The sequence below is a fragment of the Ambystoma mexicanum genome, chromosome 7p, assembly GCF_040938575.1.
Source record: "Ambystoma mexicanum isolate Mex_15411 chromosome 7p, UKY_AmexF1_1, whole genome shotgun sequence".
Classification (NCBI taxonomy): Eukaryota; Metazoa; Chordata; class Amphibia; order Caudata; family Ambystomatidae; genus Ambystoma; species Ambystoma mexicanum.
In genome coordinates this window covers 257,755,833-257,778,447 of record NC_090939.1, presented here as the reverse complement: position 1 = coordinate 257,778,447, position 22,615 = coordinate 257,755,833, and the positions used below count along the sequence as shown (strand labels likewise).

The window sequence follows — 22,615 nt, the reverse complement described above, 5'->3', positions numbered from 1 at the left end:
TGTACGGTTTTATCATTAACAAGCATGTTTACAAACCTCTCTCCTCTCTGGTCCTATCTCACCTTCTTCCAATAGTCCCACTCTCATTCTGAACAGTAAATTCACTTTCACATACTCATCTTTCTCCTCTTCGCCTCATAGATATCTCTTCTTTATCCTAATCCTCCTCTTTCTCACATTCCTCCTTCGTACGCACATCCTTTGGACTCTTTTTCTTAGGCTAGATGTTCCTTAATTTCTCGTTTCCCTCCATCTCCCTAAATCTATCCCTCTTCTCCACTCCTCCTCCTTATAGCTGGCCCCTTATCTGACCTTTTCTCTCCATGCTTCTTCATCCTCTCCAGTTCCGCTTTCCCCTCTCTGGCCTCCTCTCTCTAGCCCCCATTTCTCCTCTTCGCCTCATAGATATCTCTTCTTTATCCTAATCCTCCTCTTTCTCACATTCCTCCTTCGTACGCACCTCCTTTGGACTCTTTTCCTTAGGCTGGATGTTACTTAATTTCTCGTTTCCCTCCATCTCCCTAAATCTATCCCTCTTCTCCACTCCTCCTCCTTATAGCTGGCCCCTTATCTGACCTTTTCTCTCCATGCTTCTTCATCCTCTCCAGTTCCGCTTTCCCCTCTCTGGCCTCCTCTCTCTAGCCTCCATTTCTCCTCTTCGCCTCATAGATATCTCTTCTTTATCCTAATCCTCCTCTTTCTCACATTCCTCCTTCGTACGCACCTCCTTTGGACTCTTTTCCTTAGGCTGGATGTTACTTAATTTCTCGTTTCCCTCCATCTCCCTAAATCTATCCCTCTTCTCCACTCCTCCTCCTTATAGCTGGCCCCTTATCTGACCTTTTCTCTCCATGCTTCTTCATCCTCTCCAGTTCCGCTTTCCCCTCTCTGGCCTCCTCTCTCTAGCCCCCATTTCTCCTCTTCCGCTCAGCCTTATCTTCCTTCTCCTACACTGCACATCCACTGCCTCTAAATATGCACTCTCTTGTGACAACACTCAGTCCATGACCCCGCCTCCAGGTGTTACTGTTGCCTGGAGTGGGGGAACATTATTGGGTTATCTCATTTTGACCACAGGTTCCACTCCCCTAACATGGCCCCACCTTTAAATCGTGCGGGACAAAATACTAAGCCTTTACATTGGCCAGGTGCCATCTTAGCTTCATAGTTCACGCAAGCGTAAAGGTAAATAGGGCCTGAAGAGCTCAGTAGGTTGTGCTTGCGCGTGAAAGAGACCTGGCGACTGGAAAGCTACGGACTATTTGGTTGCTCTTAGATATGTCCACATAGCCACAGCCCCTTAACGGGCCAGTGTCATGAGCGGGCTTCTTGTGAGAAGCCCCTGCCATGTTGCTGTTGCTGGGATGTAGTGGAGCAAACCAGGGAATCCACTCCCCTAACATGGCCCCACATTTAACTCTTGCGGGACAAAATACTAAGCCTTTACATTGGCCAGGTGCCATCTTAGCTTCATAGTTCACGCAAGCGTAAAGGTAAATAGGGCCTGAAGAGCTCAGTAGGTTGTGCTTGCGCGTGAAAGAGACCTGGAGACTGGAAAGCTACGGACTATTTGGTTGCTCTTAGATATGTCCACATAGCCACAGCCCCTTAACGGGCCAGTGTCATGAGCGGGCTTCTTGTGAGAAGCCCCTGCCATGTTGCTGGGATGTAGTGGAGCAAACCAGGGAATCCTGCACGCACTGACCCCGTACCCTGCATTGCTTAACTAGCACCCAGCCCCCATGGCTACCCCACCCTTACCCCCAAGTGTCAGGCAGGTACTTTGTTGCCCCACCTGGAGAACTGGATGGGAAAACACTGAAGACAATGGGAGAAATGAAGGAACACTGTAATGTAACTATAAAACCTACAGATGAGCAGCAGTGCATTCATGAACCAACAACACTCTAATTTGCACTGATATCCCAACAAAAAACATGTATTGTCTAACATTGTAATTCTACTTTCCTAATAACTGGTTGAAATAAAGGATTAATACAGGGCCTACATTTTCGCCCAAAATCCTACTCTAAATGCTGATGAATGATTTCATTATATTTTCATTGTTTTGAAAAAGGCACATGTTCAGCACAAAACCTCAACACAATATTTTGGGCGGGAGACATGCTTTTATTAAAAAGATGTATTTCCTAAGTGATTTATTTTGGTTTTCTGTGATTTGCTTATTCACATGCCACCAACAATGATTCCCATAATTATATCTAACCTCTTGTCCGACTCCTCTTTGCTCATAATGTCCCCTTTTATTGACCTCTCAATGTCACTTGTGTTTCTCAGTAAGCTATAAGCAATGTCTCACGCTGTTCAATTGCTTGTGTAGTGCTTGCTTCACCTGTTTCAAGGTATGGCCTATATAAGCCTGTCAAAGGTTGGAGGTATGGCCTATATAAACCTGTCAAAGGTTGGATGTATGGTCTATATAAGCCTGCCAAAGGTTCAAGGTATGGCCTATATAAGCCTCCCAAAGGTTGGAGGTATGGCCTATATAAGCCTGCCAAAGGTTCGAGGTATGGTCTATATAAGCCTGCCAAAGGTTCGAGGTATGGCCTATATAAGCCTGTCAAAGGTTCATGGTATGGCCTATATAAGCCTGCCAAAGGTTCAAGGTATGGCCTATATAAGCCTGCCAAAGGTTGGAGGTATGGCTTATATAAGCCTGCCAAAGGTTGGAGGTATGGCTTATATAAGCCTGCCAAAGGTACGAGGTATGGCCTATATAAACCTGCCAAAGGTTCGAGGTATGGCCTATATAAGCCTGCCAAAGGTTGGAGGTATGGCTTATATAAGCCTGCCAAAGGTTGGAGGTATGGCTTATATAAGCCTGCCAAAGGTACGAGGTATGGCCTATATAAACCTGCCAAAGGTTCGAGGTATGGCCTATATAAGCCTGCCAACGGTTGGCGGTATGGCCTATATAAGCCTGCCAAAGGTTCGAGGTATGGCCAATATAAACCGGCCAAAGGTTCGAGGTATGGCCTATGTAAGCCTGCCAAAGGTTCGAGGTATGGCCTATATAAGCCTGTCAAAGGTTGGAGGTATGACCTATATAAGCTTGTCAAAGGTTGGAGGTATGGCCTTTACCCTATGGCCTAAATAAGCCTGTCAAATGATCACATGGGTGTAAGTAAATAAATACATGCCTTAGTGTACTCCCTCACTAATTAACAGGTTGGTTTACCATCTCTGTAGGCGGCACAGGATTGTGATAAGTACGACACTATTGGCCTGGACCTGGTGGCAATGTGTGCCAATGACATTGTGGCCCAAGGCGCGGAGCCCCTATTCTTCATGGAACATTTAACCTGCGGAACCCTGAATGCTGGAGCAGCCAAAGCCCTCCTAGCCGGAATGATCCAGGCCTGCAAGACGTCACAGTGCGAGTACCTAGGTAAAAACCTTGCTCCGTAGAACTGCTCTGGGGTAGATGGATAGGCGAGTGTGCGTGAGGATGCGCAGATATTTATCTAGCGTTTCTGGACTGTGCTACCTACATCCCCTTTCTGCCGCTTCATTCTACATATCAGCCACTTGGGTCGTCCCGTTTTACATCATTTTCTAAGATTCAGTTATTGGAGTTGCTGTTCCTGGCATGCACCCTTTCCTCCTTTTGAGTGGAGGTTATTAGGTTGATGTAGGTTGCCAGACTTTCCTTTTCACCTCCTCCTTCCCCTCCTCCCTCCTCTGCTAAATCCCTCAGTTACTGAGATTGGCGACCACAACCCTTATGTGTCCTCCCGGGTCCTGGCCTCCCACACCCAATCGCCTACAGCCTCCACCCCTCCCAGCACTTGCCTTGGCACCCACTGGCCTATGTCACTACAGTCCAGCACTTATTTATTTGTGGCTGACCACTCCGCCTAGGCACATACAACTGCTCCCTCCCCAGCACTTGCCTCTTGATACACCTAGCACTTACTCATCCCTTCTCTCTCTGCACTTGCACGTTCTGAATGCTCACACGGCCTAGTAGGTCTGCCTCTAGCTTTCATTGTTATATTTGTTTTTCATTCCCATGCTCCCTCCCTGTTCCCCTGTGCGCGCTTTGAAACACAATTTACTTGATGTAAACAAATGCACAATAAATAAAGTGGGTAAGAAGCCTGGTGAATTGGATCGTTTGGAGAAGGTTGTTTATATGTATTTATTACAATTTTCGTTAGCACATACTCCACCCAATACTAGCTGGTAGATAGGTAGATAAAAATAACTTTTTTTTAATGAGTACCAAAAGAAATTGTATAAGAGTATGTAGCAGGAAAAGTATTACTCTGAACTGGCCATGAGTGGCTGGGGCACCGGCGCCACATTACACATTGAAAAATATGAATTTCTGAACACTCGCAAAAAAAACGAACCATTGAGCCAGGAGCCAAACTCACAAATATATTATTTCGCTTATGTTTTTTTTTTTTACGGCTCACATTTGACCGCATGCTAGAAAGTTACCCAACACCTAACTTCACTTCACTGCTCAAGCCAAGGTGGCCACCCAAAAATGAAGAGGACTCAATGGCCCTCATTACGGGTCGAGCTGAAACCGTGCCGGTAAAACCGTCAGGTAGCCGCCAGACCGTAATGATTTACCGCCGCCTGACTTACCAGTTCTGACACTGGCAGGCAGTATGGCACCCGCCCGCAGACTCGTAGTTTGCCAGTCCAGAAACAAAGGTGCTCGTAAGCTACCGGCACCGTTGTTCCCGGACCGGCAAACCTGTAATGAGGGCCAATAACTTTTACTGAAAGTAGCAAAGGTAAAATAATGAAAGCAGAAATATTCCAATTTTTATAATTAATAAGAACAATCGTAAAATAGAGGTTAAAAGGGACAAAAACACCTGGTTGGGATCAATATGGTATAGATCAGATAAGTAACTCGCAGGAGGGCTGGAATGGTGATTGGGGGTTGGGGTGTCTGCTCATTTTGAAACTATACATTCAAGAGTGGAAATAGCTGAGTGCAAATAATGGGTTGTGGGATTTCACTGATACTATAATAAATAAGAAATCAAAAACGCATTTTTAAAACAAACACATTTTCTTTTACAAAATGTGTTTTTTGATAAAGAAGTAAAATAACACATTTAGTTCTTTTTAATTAATTTATTTTAAATGTTTTCATTTTTACTGTGCACATTACTTTCAATGATGAATTACATTTTTTTACCACTTCATTCAGGATATTATAACATAGTTCCCTCACTCAGAGAGCCTGATAAATACAACAAACTTACAATGAGGCCCTCTACCTGGATCATATTAGTCATCAAAGTTCTCTTAGATTGGCATTTCACTCTTGTGGCCTTAACATTTTCTTGACGTTGCAAAACATCAGTTTTCAAGAAGGAGGCATATTCAAAAACTGCACTCCACTTCCTGATGTTTCTTTTTCCATTAGCACCAGAACCACCAATGAAAGCCTGTGTTCCATGCCACCTGACGGCCGGCTGCTCGGTCGCCATCTTCCGGCCACCCTCTGTTCCCGTTTTAGTTTTTTTTTTTGCCCTTTTCCTAACCCACTTACCTTTTTGTGCGGCTGCAGCTGCTTCCCTGCTTTTCCGGCTGCCATGGAAAGAAAAGAGGTGCTCCAAAGGGCCCTGCGGCCCCTTTCCATGGTGGTCATCTTGGAAAAGGATTTCATTCACTGAATGGGACGCCTCACGCATCCGGTTCAATTAATGAAATCCTTTCTTTTTTAGCACCCCGTGTAGTAACCCGGGGAGCTAATGGCATTAAGCACCCATTCCAGGGACTGGAATGAGTGTTAACGTCCCGGGTCCCTTTTAACTTAGGCCGCCGGGCCGTTGAGGCCACATTAATGTTCCAAGACAAATCATTTTCACCTAGGTTCCAACTAAGCCATGACTGTACTTGAGCGATGCCAGTTCAACTGGGTGTCTTCTTAAATATTGAAGCAACTTTATTTCTTTTTATTTCTTTTTCCTTTTTGTCCTCTCTTATGCCTGTGCCTACATCAAACTTTGTTGTTTTACATAAACATAATGCTATAACTCATGCACTTTGATATTGCATTGCAGTGGCCTATCACAATCATTCATGCCTTCCTCCCAGCCACCTCCTAACATGGGAAAGACTGCCCCTCCTTCTACAGGATTGTAATTGTAATTGTTTATTTATATAGGAGGAGTGCTTCAAAGCGCTTCAAGGCGGGAGGGGAACAAGGGAATACAGTAATCATTCTTAGGACTTGAAGTTTCCAAATGAGTATAAACAGAAAACTAGCATACTAGGCCTGATGGCATTTCTCCTAGTGGAAGTGCATGAAGTGTTGCAGCTGGGGGATGGGGGTGACAGGACAGACCACCATTACTAGTCCTAGTACATTTGCTGAAAGTGCAGAAATTCTGAAAATAGTGCAGTGGCCCAGAGTAAAGTGCAAAGACTGGTAGGGGGCCTAGGACCTGTAAGGCTCTGAGGTGAACCAGGCAACCAGTCAGCAAAACTGAACAGAGTTACGGAGCAGAAGAAGGAAGGAAGGTGGGGAGCAAAAAGAAACAGTGGTTAGCAGGGGAGAGGGAGAGAGAAGGAGGAAGAGAAGAGGACGGTTTTGAGGGGCTTCTGGAACTTAAGGTGCTCTGGCTCAAGATGGAGAGAGGTAGGGAGGCTGTTCCAGAGGGAGCCACCTGCGGAGGATAAATATCTACCCCAAATCTCTTTTTGTTGGAGGAGGACGAGCGGAGGAGAGTATTTAGGAAGAGAGAGTTGTAGATAGTGTGGGCCCCGGCCCCAGAAAGCCTTGTGGATTATGCAGAGGGTCTTGAATTTGATCCTTGCAGCCACGGGGAGCCAGTAGAGGGATTTCAGCGCCAGAGAGATGCAGTCCCTGGGCTAGTTCTTAAACTCCTGTGGTATCCGTTCGTTTTCTAGCCACGGGCACACCTGAATATTGTGAGCAACCGACAAATAATGGCTCTGAGTAACCCTCCAAGAAAGACAGTCTACATATTTCACTGTCTGTGTGACCCTGTGCGATGCGGCTTCTCAAGGGGAGCTCTTGGTAAGCAGGGCAGGATCGGACTGGCGTACAGGGCAATGCCTGAACCGAAAACACAAAATGCTAGTGTGTGCCAGTTGTTTTGGTCAAAGTGGGCCACTTTTTGGTCCAATGTGGGCCAGTTTGATGAGTTACTTCACTGTGAGGCTAGTAGTTTTGACCATTGTTGCTGAATAAACATTCTTTAAAATGCACAATGTGCATCACATTTTATCCAAACACTCCCCTTTGGGTACTACTCAAACAGTCTGTCACAAAAGGAATGGATTACAATTTGCAACTGTGGGCCACTTTTTCATTGGTGCCTGAGAGAAATGTAAGCCCAAATCCAACCCCCTGTAAGAGGATGGCATCTCAGTGGGTTGAGCAACCTGCTGCATATAAACATTTTCTAATGTTGGCAGGCGCGTGTACCCCAGTCTTTCCTTTGTTGGGGGAGGAAGGGTAGCTCAGGGGCATCTCGTTTGTCTTGGAAGCAAAGCAACGCAGCGCAACACAAGTTCGAATCGTATTAAACGTGTTATAAATGAACAATACAATAAATAACTAAAAGAGCTGAATAACATAGTGGCTGGTTGATAACAATAAAGGGGAACGTCAGTGTGTGGTGTGCACTATGTATATACGTTAGCAGGCTCCATTAAGTATGTGGGCAGAACGTAACCCACCCTTTGGTGGACAGGGCATTCTTAATGCGTTTGCAGTGTGTGTGTGTTTGTGTCTGCAGGGAGACTCTGTCCACTTAAGGCAGCAGCGAGGGAGAGGGCGGGGGGGGGTGTCAACTTGGGGAAAGTTTATTCAAACTTTATCTTTGCCTGGCATGAGCCACAAAGTCTTGTCCGGGTTGTGGGTCTTTAGGCCAGTCCCTGACCCTGAGCTCTGATAGTATTTACATGTTTGCGTAAATAACTAGTGAACACAGATGGGGCGACTGAAGAGGCAACAAATACAGGACACACTGAGAATCGCACTTTCAACTGCATGAACCGAGGCGCAGCACAAAAAAACGAAAAAAAGAAGTAAAGCAGGCAGTGCTTACCAGGGGCCGGATGTGTCTCTCCCTCTGGCTTCCTTAGTTACCCGAACCCTCCAGGCAGCCTGCGCCTTGCGTCAGCCTGCTACGCGTACAACATGGCGCAACCACAGGTGCTCAAAAAGTTCCAGCGATTAGCAGTTTTGGGTGGGGAAAGGAAGGAATTGGTGGGAGAAATTAGCCCTAGGGGTTAGGAATGCAATGGGCAAGGAATGGGTGGGCATATAGCCAAACAACAGTGTATCACTCCTCAAATGCCATTTTTGTGCGCCCCTCGCCAGAAGCCCTTCTCCCTATCTATACATGAATCAGTATTTGAATGCAATAGTTTGGGCTTTATATGTGTGGCAAGCTCAAACTAAAAAGGCAGCTAAAATCAACAGAGTTGCTATATTCAAAATGTAGATAAATTTAACACAGTGGCTTTACTAAAAATGCAGCTACATTTAACATGGTGGGTATAGTAAGCAATTCAGCTAAATTTAACATACTTGTTATACTCAAAAGGCTGTTGAATTTAACACTGTGGCAAAAATCAAAGTGAAGCTAAATTCAACATGGTGGCTATACTCCAAATGCATCCAAGTATAACACAGAGGCAATATGCAAAAAACAGCAAAATTCAGCACAGTGGCAAAATAAAGCACATCAAGAGTGAAAGCCGTGGTGAAACTATGGATCAGGTAAATGTAAGATGGTGGGCCTCATTCCGAGTGTGGCGGCGAGGAAACAAGTATGCCGGTAAGCTTACGGCACCCTTGTTTCCGGACCACCACACTACAAGTCTGTCTGCAGGGTCGTTACACCCGGCAGGGTCAGACCAGCCGGGTGCAATGGCCATTGCAGGTAGACTTTTCACGGAAGCACCAACAGCAACGGTGCTGGTGCTTCCGTCTGCCCACTCCCATGGAGTCGTATGGGACTCCACGAAAATAGGGAGTTCCCGAATCTGACTTCCTGCGCCGCTGGGACTTGTAATGTCCCGGCACCGGGATGTCAGGTGGTGGATTCGGTGTTTCCGGGTCGGCAGAAACCCCTGACCTTAGAATGAGGCCCAGTGTCATGAAATCACAAATACAGCACCAGCTCTGCAATCAAATAGTCGTATCTTAATTGTAAATTGCTGCAGGCAGCTTTGGAGGCCTGGCTGGGGTGCCCAGGGCAAACAGGCAAAGAGGTGATGGGGGCGCCCTAGGGAGGTGCCCTTTGCCTTGGCCCTTAGCCGGTTGCTGAGGCAAGGCTGCCCTGGGAGCTGTGCTTAAGAAATGAAGATGGGGGAGAGAGGAAAAGGACAGAAACAAACAGATGACTAAACTACAAAGGCAGTGCCCTCTAGAAACAATCCATTGTCTGTAATAATTTCTTCTGAGTCAGTGAACTCATCAGGGCCTTTCCTGACAACCCCAATATGGGCATACTTCTCTGCTGAAAAACCCCAACTCGTCCACCCACCTTTTCCTGGTGTAGACCCGCTATCCCCTTTATACCATGCACATTGGACTTCTCTGCCTCTCTTCTATTGTAGGATATGCTGAACTTGTTGCCAGAGAGATCTTTTGAACATCTCTGTCTCCATTTCCTTTGCTTGTTGTAACCCTTTCTTGCTCCTTCTCCTTGGGATTATAACTATATAGCCTCCTCGTTTTCCTCCCGAGATGCTCTACCATTTTGCTAAAAGTACCTCTTTTCACTGATCTGCATCTACATCAGAGGTTGGGGATATTTCATTATTATTTGTGGTCTGCTTGACCTCATGACATTCTGCCTTCTACCGCAAATGATCTACTGTTTCTGAATTATGCACCAGCTGATGGGCTCTAGGTGTACATTTTGCTGTGCTTCTTTACATTTTAACGTTATGCGTTTCCATTGTGAATCATTTCTGTAGGAATACATTTTCCACTGATGACACAAGCACCTCAACTATCTGTTGAAGGTACGTGATCTCCTCCTTCGTTGGGCTTTCTCTCTGTTGGATTTTATGTAAGGTGTCACTAGAAATCGGATCCCTCGTGTTTCTCTCTTCTCCTTTGCCAGCTCTGCTAAACTTACCCCTAGCTAGTGCTCTAACTCATGTTTTCCAATATATGTTCCTAATGCTTTTGGTGTGGCTTTACTTCTTGCCTTTGTTTGCCTCTCTGGGATTCTGATAACTGATACCTTCACCATGCGCCACATTCTCTGGCGCAATCAGGGTCGGAGTGATTTCTTTTTGCCCTCTGTCTTTAGTCTTTCCCTTTTGGCTATCTTTAACACTTCTTGAAGAAACACTAGAAATTATGAAGGCTGTTGGTGCTAAGTGGGCTTATTTATTTTCTGCAGTTGGTACACTCCTTTTAGAAGAATAAGAATTAAAAAAATATACAATTTCGATTCAAAACCATAAAAGTACATTTTAAATATATTGCAGTGCACATAACGTTGCCCATCAGCAAGCAATTAGACAACAGGGATAATAAAAGAAGGTTGCGCAAATCAGCAGATTGTTTTAAAATATTAAAATACATTATTATAAGCTTTGAGATTATGTACAAAATATTAAAGATTTACACAATCAACTATGCCAGAGGGATGGAGCCAAGAGCAGACAAGGGAAGATCAGGGCTGTTAAGCGCTGCAGGTGTGCTGTGTGAGCACACCCTCCTTCCTCCTCCCTACAGCGTATAAGGAGTGTCTATGGCCGAGACCGGCAAAGCCAAGAGCGGACAAGGGCAGAGTATCGCTGTTAGACCCTTCAGCTGTGCTGTGTGAGCGCACGCTCCTTCCTCCAGGGAAAAGGAGTGGCTGTGGCTGAGAGCGGCGAAGCCCAGAGCGGACAAGTGCAGAGCAGCGCCATTAAGCGCTGCATGTGTGCTGTGTGAACACACCCACCCTTCCTCCTCACTACAGCAGAAAAGGAATGTCTGTAGCCCAGAGCGGACAAGTGCAGAGCCGCGCCATTAAGCGCTGCAGGTGTGGCGTGTGAACACACCCACCCTTCCTCCTCACTACAGCAGAAAAGGAATGTCTGTAGCCCAGAGCGGACAAGTGCAGAGCAGCGCCATTAAGCGCTGCAGGTGTGGCGTGTGAACACACCCACCCTTCCTCCTCACTACAGCAGAAAAGGAATGTCTGTAGCCCAGAGCGGACAAGTGCAGAGCAGCGCCATTAAGCGCTGCAGGTGTGGCGTGTGAACACATCCACCCTTCCTCCTCACTACAGCAGAAAAGGAGTGTATGCAGCCCAGAGCGGACAAGTGCAGAGCAGCGCCATTAAGCGCTGCAGGTGTGGCGTGTGAACACACCCACCCTTCCTCCTCACTACAGCAGAAAAGGAATGTCTGTAGCCCAGAGCGGACAAGTGCAGAGCAGCGCCATTAAGCGCTGCAGGTGTGGCGTGTGAACACATCCACCCTTCCTCCTCACTACAGCAGAAAAGGAGTGTCTGTAGCCCAGAGCGGACAAGTGCAGAGCAGCGCCATTAAGCGCTGCAGGTGTGGCGTGTGAACACATCCACCCTTCCTCCTCACTACAGCAGAAAAGGAGTGTCTGTAGCCCAGAGCGGACAAGGGCAGAGCAGCGCCATTAAGCCCTGCAGGTGTGCTGTGTGAACACACCCACCCTTCCTCCTCACTACAGCAGAAAAGGAGTGTATGTAGCCCAGAGCGGACAAGTGCAGAGCAGCGCCATTAAGCGCTGCAGGTGTGGCGTGTGAACACACCCACCCTTCCTCCTCACTATAGCAGAAAAGGAGTGTATGTAGCCCAGACCGGCAAGGGCAGAGCAGCGCCATTAAGCGCTGCAGGTGTGCTGTGTGAACACATCCACCCTTCCTCCTCACTACAGCAGAAAAGGAGTGTCTGTAGCCCAGAGCGGACAAGGGCAGAGCAGCGCCATTAAGCGCTGCAGGTGTGCTGTGTGAACACACCCACCCTTCCTCCTCACTACAGCAGAAAAGGAGTGTATGTAGCCCAGAGCGGACAAGTGCAGAGCAGCGCCATTAAGCGCTGCAGGTGTGGCGTGTGAACACACCCACCCTTCCTCCTCACTATAGCAGAAAAGGAGTGTATGTAGCCCAGACCGGCAAGGGCAGAGCAGCGCCATTAAGCGCTGCAGGTGTGCTGTGTGAACACACCCACTCTCCCTCCTCACTATAGTAGAAAAGGAGTGTATGTAGCCCAGACCGGCAAGGGCAGAGCAGCGCCATTAAGCGCTGCAGGTGTGCTGTGTGAACACACCCACTCTCCCTCCTCACTATAGTAGAAAAGGAGTGTCTGCAGCCAAGAGCGGACAATGGCAGAGTAGCGCTGTTAGATCCTACAGGTGTGCTGTGTGAGCACACCCTCCTTCCTTCCGCGTAGAGGGAAAAAGGAGTGGCTGTAGCTGAGAACTGCGAAGCCCAGAGCGGACAAGTGCAGAGTAGCGCTGTTAGACTCTACAGGTGTGCTGTGTGAGCACACCCACCCTCTCTCCGCCCTACAGCAGAAAAGGAGTGTCAGTAACCCGAGTGGATAAAGGCCAGACATAGCAGTGCTGTTAGGTGCTGCAGGTGTGCTGTGTGAACACACCCTCCATCCCTTTTCCCTACAGCAGAAAAGGAGTGTCTGTAGCCCAGAGCGGCAAGGGCCGAGCCGCGCTCTTAGACACTGCAGGTGTTCGGACCTGTGAGGTGATTGGTGCTGAGCTAGTGTGGACTTCGTCTGGCATTTATTATTCTTTTTTCACCTCAGTTGCAGTTCTTTTAGAAACCAAGGAGTAAGAAACATGAATTCTATGACAAGACAGGAGGCTCATATTATGCATTACAATCTTTACTCTGAAACCACAGCAGCAAAGAAAAAAACTTTTACAAACAAAAAAAAAGTTGAAAAGAACAGAACTAAATAGAGTTCAGTGTCAATGTAAGGGGAGCTCCCCAATCCATCATGGCGGACAGGTCATGCCCTTCAGGGGACCAATGAGCGGGGACCCTTCCTTATATAAGTCCATTACTCAGATCCCAACCCCTCTTTCTTTGCTGCTGAAATCCACAGCTAAGTTACTCCTCCTAGTTCTTACCTTTGTGTGGAATTTATGGAGTTTAGAATGTTATTTTCTGTTGCTTTATGTATTGAATTTGATTTATAGCGCTGGTAATTACAGTCGCTTCGCCTGCTCATAAACCTCAGGCAGCGACATGTGGAATTTTTCCCCTCAGGGGAAGTTTGTTTATCTTGAGGCGGCTGCCTCCTGTCCCCGGAACCAGCGAGCATGGTCCACGTGTCCCTATAAAATGCTTAACATTCTTTCCCCTAAAGGAAAGTTTGTTTATTTTTGGTGCGGCCTGGAGCCGCCGTGCATTGCCCACGTGTTCTTTGACATTCTTCCCCTCTGGGGAAGGCTGGGTTTCCGTGTACGGCTGCCTCCAGTCCCCGGAGGCAGCGCATTGCACACGTGCTTGGTCACGTCACGTCCCTAATGTGGCTCCTAATACATTCATTTTCCCCTTCACAGGGATGGGAATGTGGCGCAGCGAGTAGAGCGCTCGCTTTGACTTGGGTGCAGTGCCTGCTGACGCAGGTTCAAATCCCGGCGGGGCCAAACTCAGCCTTTCCTCCTTCCAAGCTCGATAATTGAGCACGCACACCGTGGGTAATATTAAGCAGCGCTAATACCTGAGGGTTCGTAGCGCTATATATAAATGTTAATTTAAAACGCATCGCGTGTGTTTTCTTTAGATGCGGCTCGCGTTTGGATTGAGATGCATGCATGCTAGGACCCGGCTGGGAGGCAGTTCCCTAGGCCCTCATTTCGTTGGTGGAGCTCTTTCATGAGCATTTCCACTACGTGCTGCTGTTCCCTCTCTTGCATTGAAACGCCATGTTTCTTGGTCTTGAGCTATTATTCTTTAATATATTTATATATTAGGTGTTTATGGTTCAGAAAGGCTTCTGTTGCAGTGCACAGGCGTCATAGCTCAAAGGGAAGGTTAAAGGTTTTCCATGCAGAGGGACCTGGGTTCGCTGCCGCCATTGGCAGTGTACACATATGGATGTGCATTTATACCTTTATTTATCTGTATTGACATGTGTGTATTTATATATTTAAAAATAGTTATATTTAAAAATTGTTATTTTATGTGGTGTTTTAATTGATACTTTCAGCCTATATTTGCACCAGTTCGCCTCTTGAAGAACCTCATACGCTGCCATTCTGCTGCTTTTTATTTATTTATTTCAGTGCTACTCAGGGCTTGGGTGATTTGCCTTCACTGTAGGGGCAATACCTATTCCAGTTTCAGATTCTGCCTGAGTTCTATTGCGAGGTTAACCCTCGTCTAATGCTGGTTTTTCCACACCCTGCTGGGGTGAGCGGTTTCAGGTATATTGGCTCAGTGTATTCCTCCCTTAAACTTGGCAGTTTTTTCTTTACGTGCGGCTGGGGGCAGATGTCAATATTTTCCCTGGAGGGGTACCGTCACCTGCTCGGTGGCAGGTTTTACCTGTGTTTTTGCTGCGAGGTGGCCCCTCGTATACTGCTGGTTCCACACCCTGCTGTGGTGGTCAGTTCGAGGTACACGTGCTCAGTGTATTCCTCGCTCAAAGTAGGCACCTTTGTTGCGTGCTGCATATGGCTGTTGCTGTGCCATAACCGGCTCTGGTTCCGGTTCTGCCTGAGTGCTAATGCGAGGTTACCCCCTCGTGTACTGCTGGTTATCACGACCTGCTCGGGCGAGCAGTTGGAGGTGCACTTGCTCAGTATTTTCCTCCCTTAAGGTTGGCAACTTTGTTTAAGTGCTGCATATGGCAGAGGTCATTGTCTTTCTGTAAGCACGCCATAACCTGCTTGGTTTTCAGGCTTTGCCTGGTTTCTACTGCGAGGAACTCCCTCGTGTACTGCTGGTTGCCACACCCTGCTAGGGTGAGCAGTTGAGACGCACTTACTCAGTGTACTTTTGATAACCACTAGATTTAAGTGATGACTGGATCACATTTGCATTTTTTGAATGCTCAGTAGCCCGCATAGCTCGATAAGTATCAGCTTCTATACGGGCTGGGGGTCCAGACCCTGTGAGGGCGTTCCCCTCTTCTTGGACATGTTATATATTTATTTATATATTTATTTATGTATTAAGTCCTTTAAAGAAAAGAGTGTGTGGAGGTTGTTGTATACAGACCCATGTGGGAGGTTGTAACTTCCTCTCTAGCCGCTGGTGTTCACCTTCGCCTTTTTAGTTAAAATTCTGTTGCCCTTTCCTTGGTTAGTTTCAGGACAACTCAGTCCTTTCCTTAGGTTTGTTTTTCCCGATATCAATTGCTCCACCCTATACCTGTGCTTATTAAGCTGCAGTATTTTCTCCTAACATGAGGAAGAAAACAGGTTGCGTTATGCCTCTATTGAGGTCTGCAGGGCTTGAAGCTCTCTTTATGGGGATGTGTTTCCCTTAATATTGGTCCCTTTGGACATTCATTATTCTATTGGTACTATTGGTGGAGACAGGGTCAGCTCGAGAGGAACTGTTCCGTGGTGGGGCATGGCAGGTTCAGCAACCAGGTTCTACTTGGAGGAGGTGTTTGGAAACACTTGATGCTATCTAACAGACGAGTTGCCTAATAACGATTTTAGGGCGCCTGCCCAGGGATTCCTCCCAAGGCTTGGCCTGTGGTTCAGCTAACCGTCTAACGGGTGTTGCAATTTCTCCTCTGCTCGTGGAGTTCAAGCAGGCTTCGGTACCCTCTAGAGCGTTGATTAACCTCTTTCATTGGGTATATATATATTTATATATATATAGCCATATTTTATTTTTCTACAGTGCAGAGGATAGAATGGGTGTTTTCACATCCGTGCTGACCGTATGGATACAGGTCCCTAATTGGGAAGGGTCTAAATCAGTCTTTTATCCTGCTGAGATCGATAAGTGAACACCTCACACCACACTCTGTTCGTTGTAGTGCTTGATTTTCCTTCCCCTGATTCCCTTAGTGGCCAGTCAGCCTCTCACGGATTCAGAGACTCGGACCTCAGGGTTTGAGGGGTCTGTGGTCCCAGGTTTATTGCACAACCTGTCATTTACGGGGCATTGATAATTATCCCAGAGTTCTTTCCCCCCTCATTCCTTTTTTCGCCATCCCTGGGGGAGATTGCATCATGATACTCGCGCTGAGCTTTTCCCTCCTGTCAGTTACTTTCCTTTGCGCTAATTCCTGATATTTCAATAAACTAAGGGGGACCCGTCCACGGTCAAGGGTTGGTTAAAGTACAAGCGTGTATTTAGTTTTCTCTTAGCGGTGTACAGCAGAGCTTTAATATGGTCCTCAGGGTAGCCTTCTTCTGGGGTTGCAGGTTTTTTCCCTTGGATATGGAGGGAGGGTCCCCCTCCTTTGGGGAAAATCTCAATATCCCTCGGTGGGATAGTGGGGTCTGGGAGTGATACTAATCTCCCATCAGATTATTATGACCCTCTATCACGATGCGTTCCAGCGTCTCTACATTAACTATCAGAAGGTGTCTGTCAGTGCGATTCCCAGTGGGCTGGGATATATATTTAGTTAATGGCTTGTTTCTCCTGGTCACCTGCATGGCAGGTGGACCTTTGGGTTTTCACAAGAGTTTGTTTTGCAATGCGATGCCAGCTCAGGGTGCTGTGAGCTTCAGGGATCTTCAAATTGGATGAAATAGAGGTTAGACCTCTTCTGGTATGCAACTTCAGTTTAACTGCTTAGCGATCGGTTCTTTGCAGTTCAGTCTTGCTAAGACTTTGGAATTTAGGGGTTCTCCTTTGGTTAGTTTTTGATCCTCTAGGGTTTTATCACCCGGAGAGGAGAGAACAAGGTTCAAGCACCGGGCATATATATAAAGGAGTTTACATATCAATATAATGGGAACGATTGGTTGTAAAATACATTTTTCTCCTTGCAATGTTTGGCCTCTTAGGGGTCAGGTGGGTAAATATCTGCCTTTTGTCATGGTAGCAGTGTCCTTTTAAGCGAACGCGGGGGGTCTGTGGGTCTCCGTGTTGCCGGTTGACAGGTTCAGCTTCTCTGGTGTGGCCCCTCTCTCTTCAATTCTGCTTCTGTCTCCAGAAGTCATCCTTCCTTAGTATACACATATGTCTTAAGACATTGGGGGTTAGTATGTTGTTTTCTGCTCCGCTCAAGATGGGTCGTCCTCTTACAAATTGTTAAATTACCTTTTACTCCCACTTAGTTTTCCCAGTGTAGTTATGGGACATGCTCTGTTGCTACTACAATATCTTCCTTTAACGCATGGGAGGGAGCCCTACAAAACTTTCACCCCTATGGGGTACTTTCTTTATCTCCAGGAGAGCTGGTGCTTCTTTTCTTTGGTTTGCTATCCAGGTTCCCAAAGAGGGTGTGAGCTTGACTGTTTTAAGGTTTGATTGGACAACGGATGCGTCTTATTTCTTTTTAACCAGTTGGTTTGGTGGCTGGTAGGGTCGCTGGAATTAGCACATCTTCCTGTTTTTCTTACAGTGGATTTGGCTATGCCTTTTAAGTTGGTTATTGGGGCAGCCTAGTCTTGGACAATTCGCTTGCAGTCAGCTGATTGCTTTAATGAAAGCATTTAAAACATTTCTTTCCTATTATTTTATCACATTGTCTATTGTATTGATTATGTTGTGCTATTGGGATGCAAGGGCTTTGAACTTGCATAATATGAGCCTCCTGTCTTGTCATAGAATAACTAATCCCCCACACTAACGTGAGATGGGGGTTTAGATTCTATTAAAGACAAGGAGGCGATTATTATCCCACCCACCCACCCTGGATATAATATATGACAGTTTTGACACGTATGTGCACAGATGGTTCCAAGAGAGAACATTCTTTGGTTTGTTGTTTTTCCCATCCACCCACCCTTCTTGCTTGTTTTTTACAGCTACGGGTTGAGGTTCTGATCAGGATTGTGGCTCGCAGTTTCAAGTTATGGAGTGCGTAGTACGAGAGCTTCGCTGGATTTGCCTTCATCGTTTATCATCTGATCGGTGCAGTGGACGTCTGGTTCAAGTCAGCTACAGAAAGAGGGGTTGGGATCTGAGTAATGGACTTATATAAGGAAGGGTCCCCGCTCATTGGTCCCCTGAAGGGCATGACCTGTCCGCCATGATGGATTGGGGAGCTCCCCTTACATTGACACTGAACTCTATTTAGTTCTGTTCTTTTCAACTTTTTTTTTGTTTGTAAAAGTTTTTTTCTTTGCTGCTGTGGTTTCAGAGTAAAGATTGTAATGCATAATAATCGCCTCCTTGTCTTTAATAGAATCTAAACCCCCATCTCACGTTAGTGTGGGGGATTAGTTATTGTTTGCCATCCAATCTGCAACTTTATTTACCTCCTGTCACGCTTCGACTGAACTGTTTGATGGTTGGAAGAATGGGAGGGGAGCTGACACCCACTCCCCCCCTAACCACCCCCCACTCCACCCCCCCCCCCCGCAGCCCTTTAAAGCTAGCTGGGCGTGCCCTGTCTATCGATGTTTGCCTTCTGCAGCTTAAAAGACTGCTTTGCTGGCCAACCTTTATCCTAGGAGAGCTAAGGGATGGTTCCTATTTGTGCCTGATGTGTACTGCCTACTGCATTGCTATGTTATGTTATGTTATTTTGCATTTATATAGCGCCTTATATACCATTGGTATGGTCTGAAGGCGCTGGTAGGTTGAACGCCCTTGGGAACCGAAGTTCGGGTCAGTAGAGAGAGTAGCGAGAGTCAAAAAAGTGCGTGTGCGCACCAGGTATGTGTGCAGCTGGTGCGGAGTTCGAGTGGTAGCTGCTTCTTAGCGGTAGGTGTGGTGGTTGAGATATAAGGAGTATGTGTTCGCTCTGGCCGGCTTTATCCAGAACGAGTGTGGCTGCGTTAGGCCTGAGGAGAACGCCTGGCTGGGGATGTGAAACCAGCAATGTTTACTTAGAGTGATGTGGAGTGAGCGGGAGATGTAGATATGAGAACATTTATACCGAATGGTGTCATAGTATCTCTGTGCTCTAGTTGAGTGGTGGTGTAAGGGAGAGAGTAAGCGTGGGGTGTGGTATGATGTATGTTTTTCAAATGTTCCCTTCATTCCAAAGCATAATATCTATGTCACGCAGTTCCGTGCACATACATAATATGTCCGTCCGTTGCACATACTCATCCGTTGCACATATTCGTCCATTCCACACACTCGTCTGCTTCATATACACTTGTCCGCACCCTCGTCCAGTCGACACCCTCGTCCAGTCGACACTCGTCCAGTCGACACACTCCTCCAGTCAGCACACTCGTCCAGATTAGACACTCGTCCAGTACACAGCACTCATCCGGTCCACCCACTCATCGGCACAACATATTACTCGTTGGCTTGACTGTACTACTCGTCTGTTCTGCGTGTCGATCCATTCCACACACTCATCTGGTCTATGTATTTGTCTGCTCCATGCAGTCATCTGTTACGCACACTCATCCGCACCACACATTCAGCCGCTTGACACACTCATCCGCTCCACATACACTTCCGCTCCATACCCTCATCCACACTACACATTCATCCGCTTTCGACACTCGTCCGCTCTCCACACTCATCCGCTCTCCACACTCATCCGCTCTCCACACTCATCTGCTCTCCACACTCATCCGCTCTCCACAGTCGCTTTCCACATTCAGACGTTGTTCACTCTCAACTGCTCACCCGCTCTCCACACTCACCCGCTCTCTCCACACTCACCCGCTCTCCACACTCATCCCATCCCCTCTCCACACTCATCCGCTCTCCACTATCATCCGCTCTCCATGCTCATCGGATCTCAGTGCACATTCCATCTTTGCGCTTATCCGCACTCTACGCTCATCCGCTCTCAACATTCGTCCGTTCTTTACGCTCATCCGTTTTCCACGCTCATCCGCTCTTCATGCCTTCTTGCTCTTTCCAGCTGAGTTCTATGCGCTCTTGCGTTTTGTTCGCTTCTCTGTATTTGCGTGCTCGTTAATTCTACACATACTCATCGACTCAATACGCTCTACCGCTCTACGCACCCAACCATTCTTCCTACTCATTGGCATTATTATGTTCAGGTAATTCATCCGGTCACCATACTTATTTGATCTTTCTAGCCGTCTGTTCTTCCACTCATGCTCGCTTCCACTTAGTTTATTTGTTTGTTCTATACGCTTCATCTATTCTAACTATTTCGTTTATGTCATTCACTGTGTTCCTTCCTCATTCATTATGTCCCTTTCATCGGTTCAGATCTCCTAAGTTTCTCAATGATTTATTCCTATTATCCGTTTTACTGTTTTGATCTACTTTACTTGCTTAGGTATGTTTGTCTTTCTAGTATTTAGCTGTCATTTCTCGCTTCAGGTAGTTTGATGGATCGGTATTATTGTGATGATGCTGGTTTGGTTTTATGGGAAGAGCCAGGTTTTCAGTTGTTTGCGGAAGGACGTTAAGTCTTCAGTTAGGCGTATGTGGGGTGGGAGCGAGTTCCACAGGGTTGGAGCCAGAGCTGAGAATGATGATCCGCCTAGCCTGATCGAGTTTGTCTTGGGAATTACTAGGAGGCCAGCTGAGCTTGATCTTAGGGTGCGAGTGGGATGATAAGGTATTAGTTTGTCTTGAAGATATTGAGGTCCAGTTTTATGCAGTGCTCGATGGGAGAGGCATAAGGTTTTGAAAGCCACCCTACGGGCTATTGGGAGCTAGTGCAGTGTTTTAAGGGCTGGGGATATGTGGTCTCTTGGACCGAGCGCAAGTATCATTTTGGCCGCCGCGTTTTGTGCTCTTTGGAGTTTATTCAGTTGGTAGGCATGGATTCCGAGGTATAGGGGGTTTCCGTAGTCGAGTCTGGATATGACGATTGATTGGACAGCGGAGACTCTGTTGGGAAATGAGAGGTATGGAAAGATGCGTCTAAGAGTTTTAAGGTGGTAGTGGCAGGACTTTGAGACATTGTTGACTTGGCGCGAGAGGGTTAGGTCGGAGTCCAGGGTGCATCCAAGATTTTTCACTGTGTTAGAGGGTGTCGGTGAGTTGCCCATGGCGGGTGGCCAGGGTAGTGGGTGCGGAAGAAGATCGGGGTTGCCGCAAACCATGATTTCTGTTTTGGAGGGGTTTAACAAGAGGTGACTTTGGGTCATCCAGCGTTCTATGTTAAGGAGGCAGGATGCGAGGTCGGGAGTTGGGTTTTGAGTTCAGGAATTTTAGAATTAGTTGCGTGTCGTCGGCATAGTTGTAACATAGGATGTTGTGTGAACCAATTATTGGTGGGAGGGTGATCAGGTAGAGATTGAATAGGAGGGCGGATAGACATGCTCCTTGAGGGACTCCCGTGTCGACTGGTCGAGCTTGGGAGGTAAAGCTTGAGAGTGTCGTTATTTGGTGCCTGTCTTTGAGGAATGAAGCTATCCATTTAAGAGCGGTTCCACGAATTCCTAGGGAGTGGAGGTGGTCTAGGAGGATTGAGTGATTGATCGTGTCAAAGGCAGCGGATAGGTCGAGAAGGATTAGAGCGGCACATCCTGCGGAGTCTGCTGTCATTTTAAGGTCGTCCCAGATCGAGGTTAGGGTGGGTTCAGTTCCATGACGTGTTCTGAAGCCTGATTGGGCGGGGTCAAGGAGATTGTTGGCTTCGACAAAGGCATTTAGTTGAGAGTAGGCGGTTCGGTCAATGAGTTTGGCAAGGAATCTGGTGTTTGAGATTGGGCGGTAGTTATTGGGCTCGAGAGGGTCGAGTGAAGATTTTTTAATTAGTGGTTTGACATGTACCATTTTGAATGCTTCGGGAAAAATACCGGTGGACAGGGAGGCGTTTATGATAGATCTTGCGTGTTCTCCAGCGCAGGTGGAAGCAAACATTTCTTTAAGGGTTGTGGCTGGGCAGGGGTCCAGAGGGGATCCAGATGGTTTGCGGGCTGATAGAATTTTGAGAAATTGTTCTGGTGATATTGGACTAAAGGATTCGAACGTTGGTTGGGTAGAGGTTGTAGGTGACGGGCTGGCCGGTACGGGTGGAGGATTGTCAATTGGCTGTAAGAGAGCCAGTTTGGTGTTTAGAGTTTTTGTCCTTTCAATAGCTGTGGTGTAAAAGTGGAGGGAAAGTGAGTCACACAGTGATTGTGATAGGGTCGGGACGGTTGTATTACAAGCTGGATTGGTGAATTCGGAAATGATTTTGTGGAGTTCTTTGCTTGGGTTTTTGCAGTTTATGTCTAAAAGAAAGGCTGTTCGTTCTATTTCACCTTTAAAATAGGCAGATAAAACTATATAAAATGTTCCAGCCAAACAAGGAAGTGAATGTTTTAATCTCTGAGATAAAAAGCTACACAACACTGATTGCACTGAGGGAAATAGGGGGTCCAAGAGTGAGAAGGACGATACTGTTAAGAGCGCAGGGTCACATTGTGACAATGAGCTCATCCAGGCCTTCCAAGAACCTCCAGCCCATCACCCTAGACATAAGGCCAGGCAGCCTGCAAGCATAAGGCTAGGAAAGGATTACCTGTTGCGAGGCGATGCAGAGAACAAGAAGGGTCAAGATGGAGGTTGGAGGGGAGGGGGGATTTCAATTTGCCAGTCAATTTGCCAGTCAATGCTCT

The 22,615-nt window shown here is 46.9% G+C and overlaps 1 protein-coding gene across 2 annotated transcripts in view; it reads left to right on the top strand.

Moving 5' to 3' along the window:
* Positions 1-22,615, top strand: part of LOC138525980 (trifunctional purine biosynthetic protein adenosine-3-like) — a 615,458-nt gene that overhangs the window by 343,310 nt on the left and 249,533 nt on the right. For both annotated transcript variants that reach the window (XM_069636272.1, XM_069636273.1), the window contains one exon: positions 3,211-3,409. In XM_069636272.1, the coding sequence (XP_069492373.1) occupies positions 3,211-3,409 (199 nt within the window). The remainder of the gene's footprint in view (positions 1-3,210; positions 3,410-22,615) is intronic.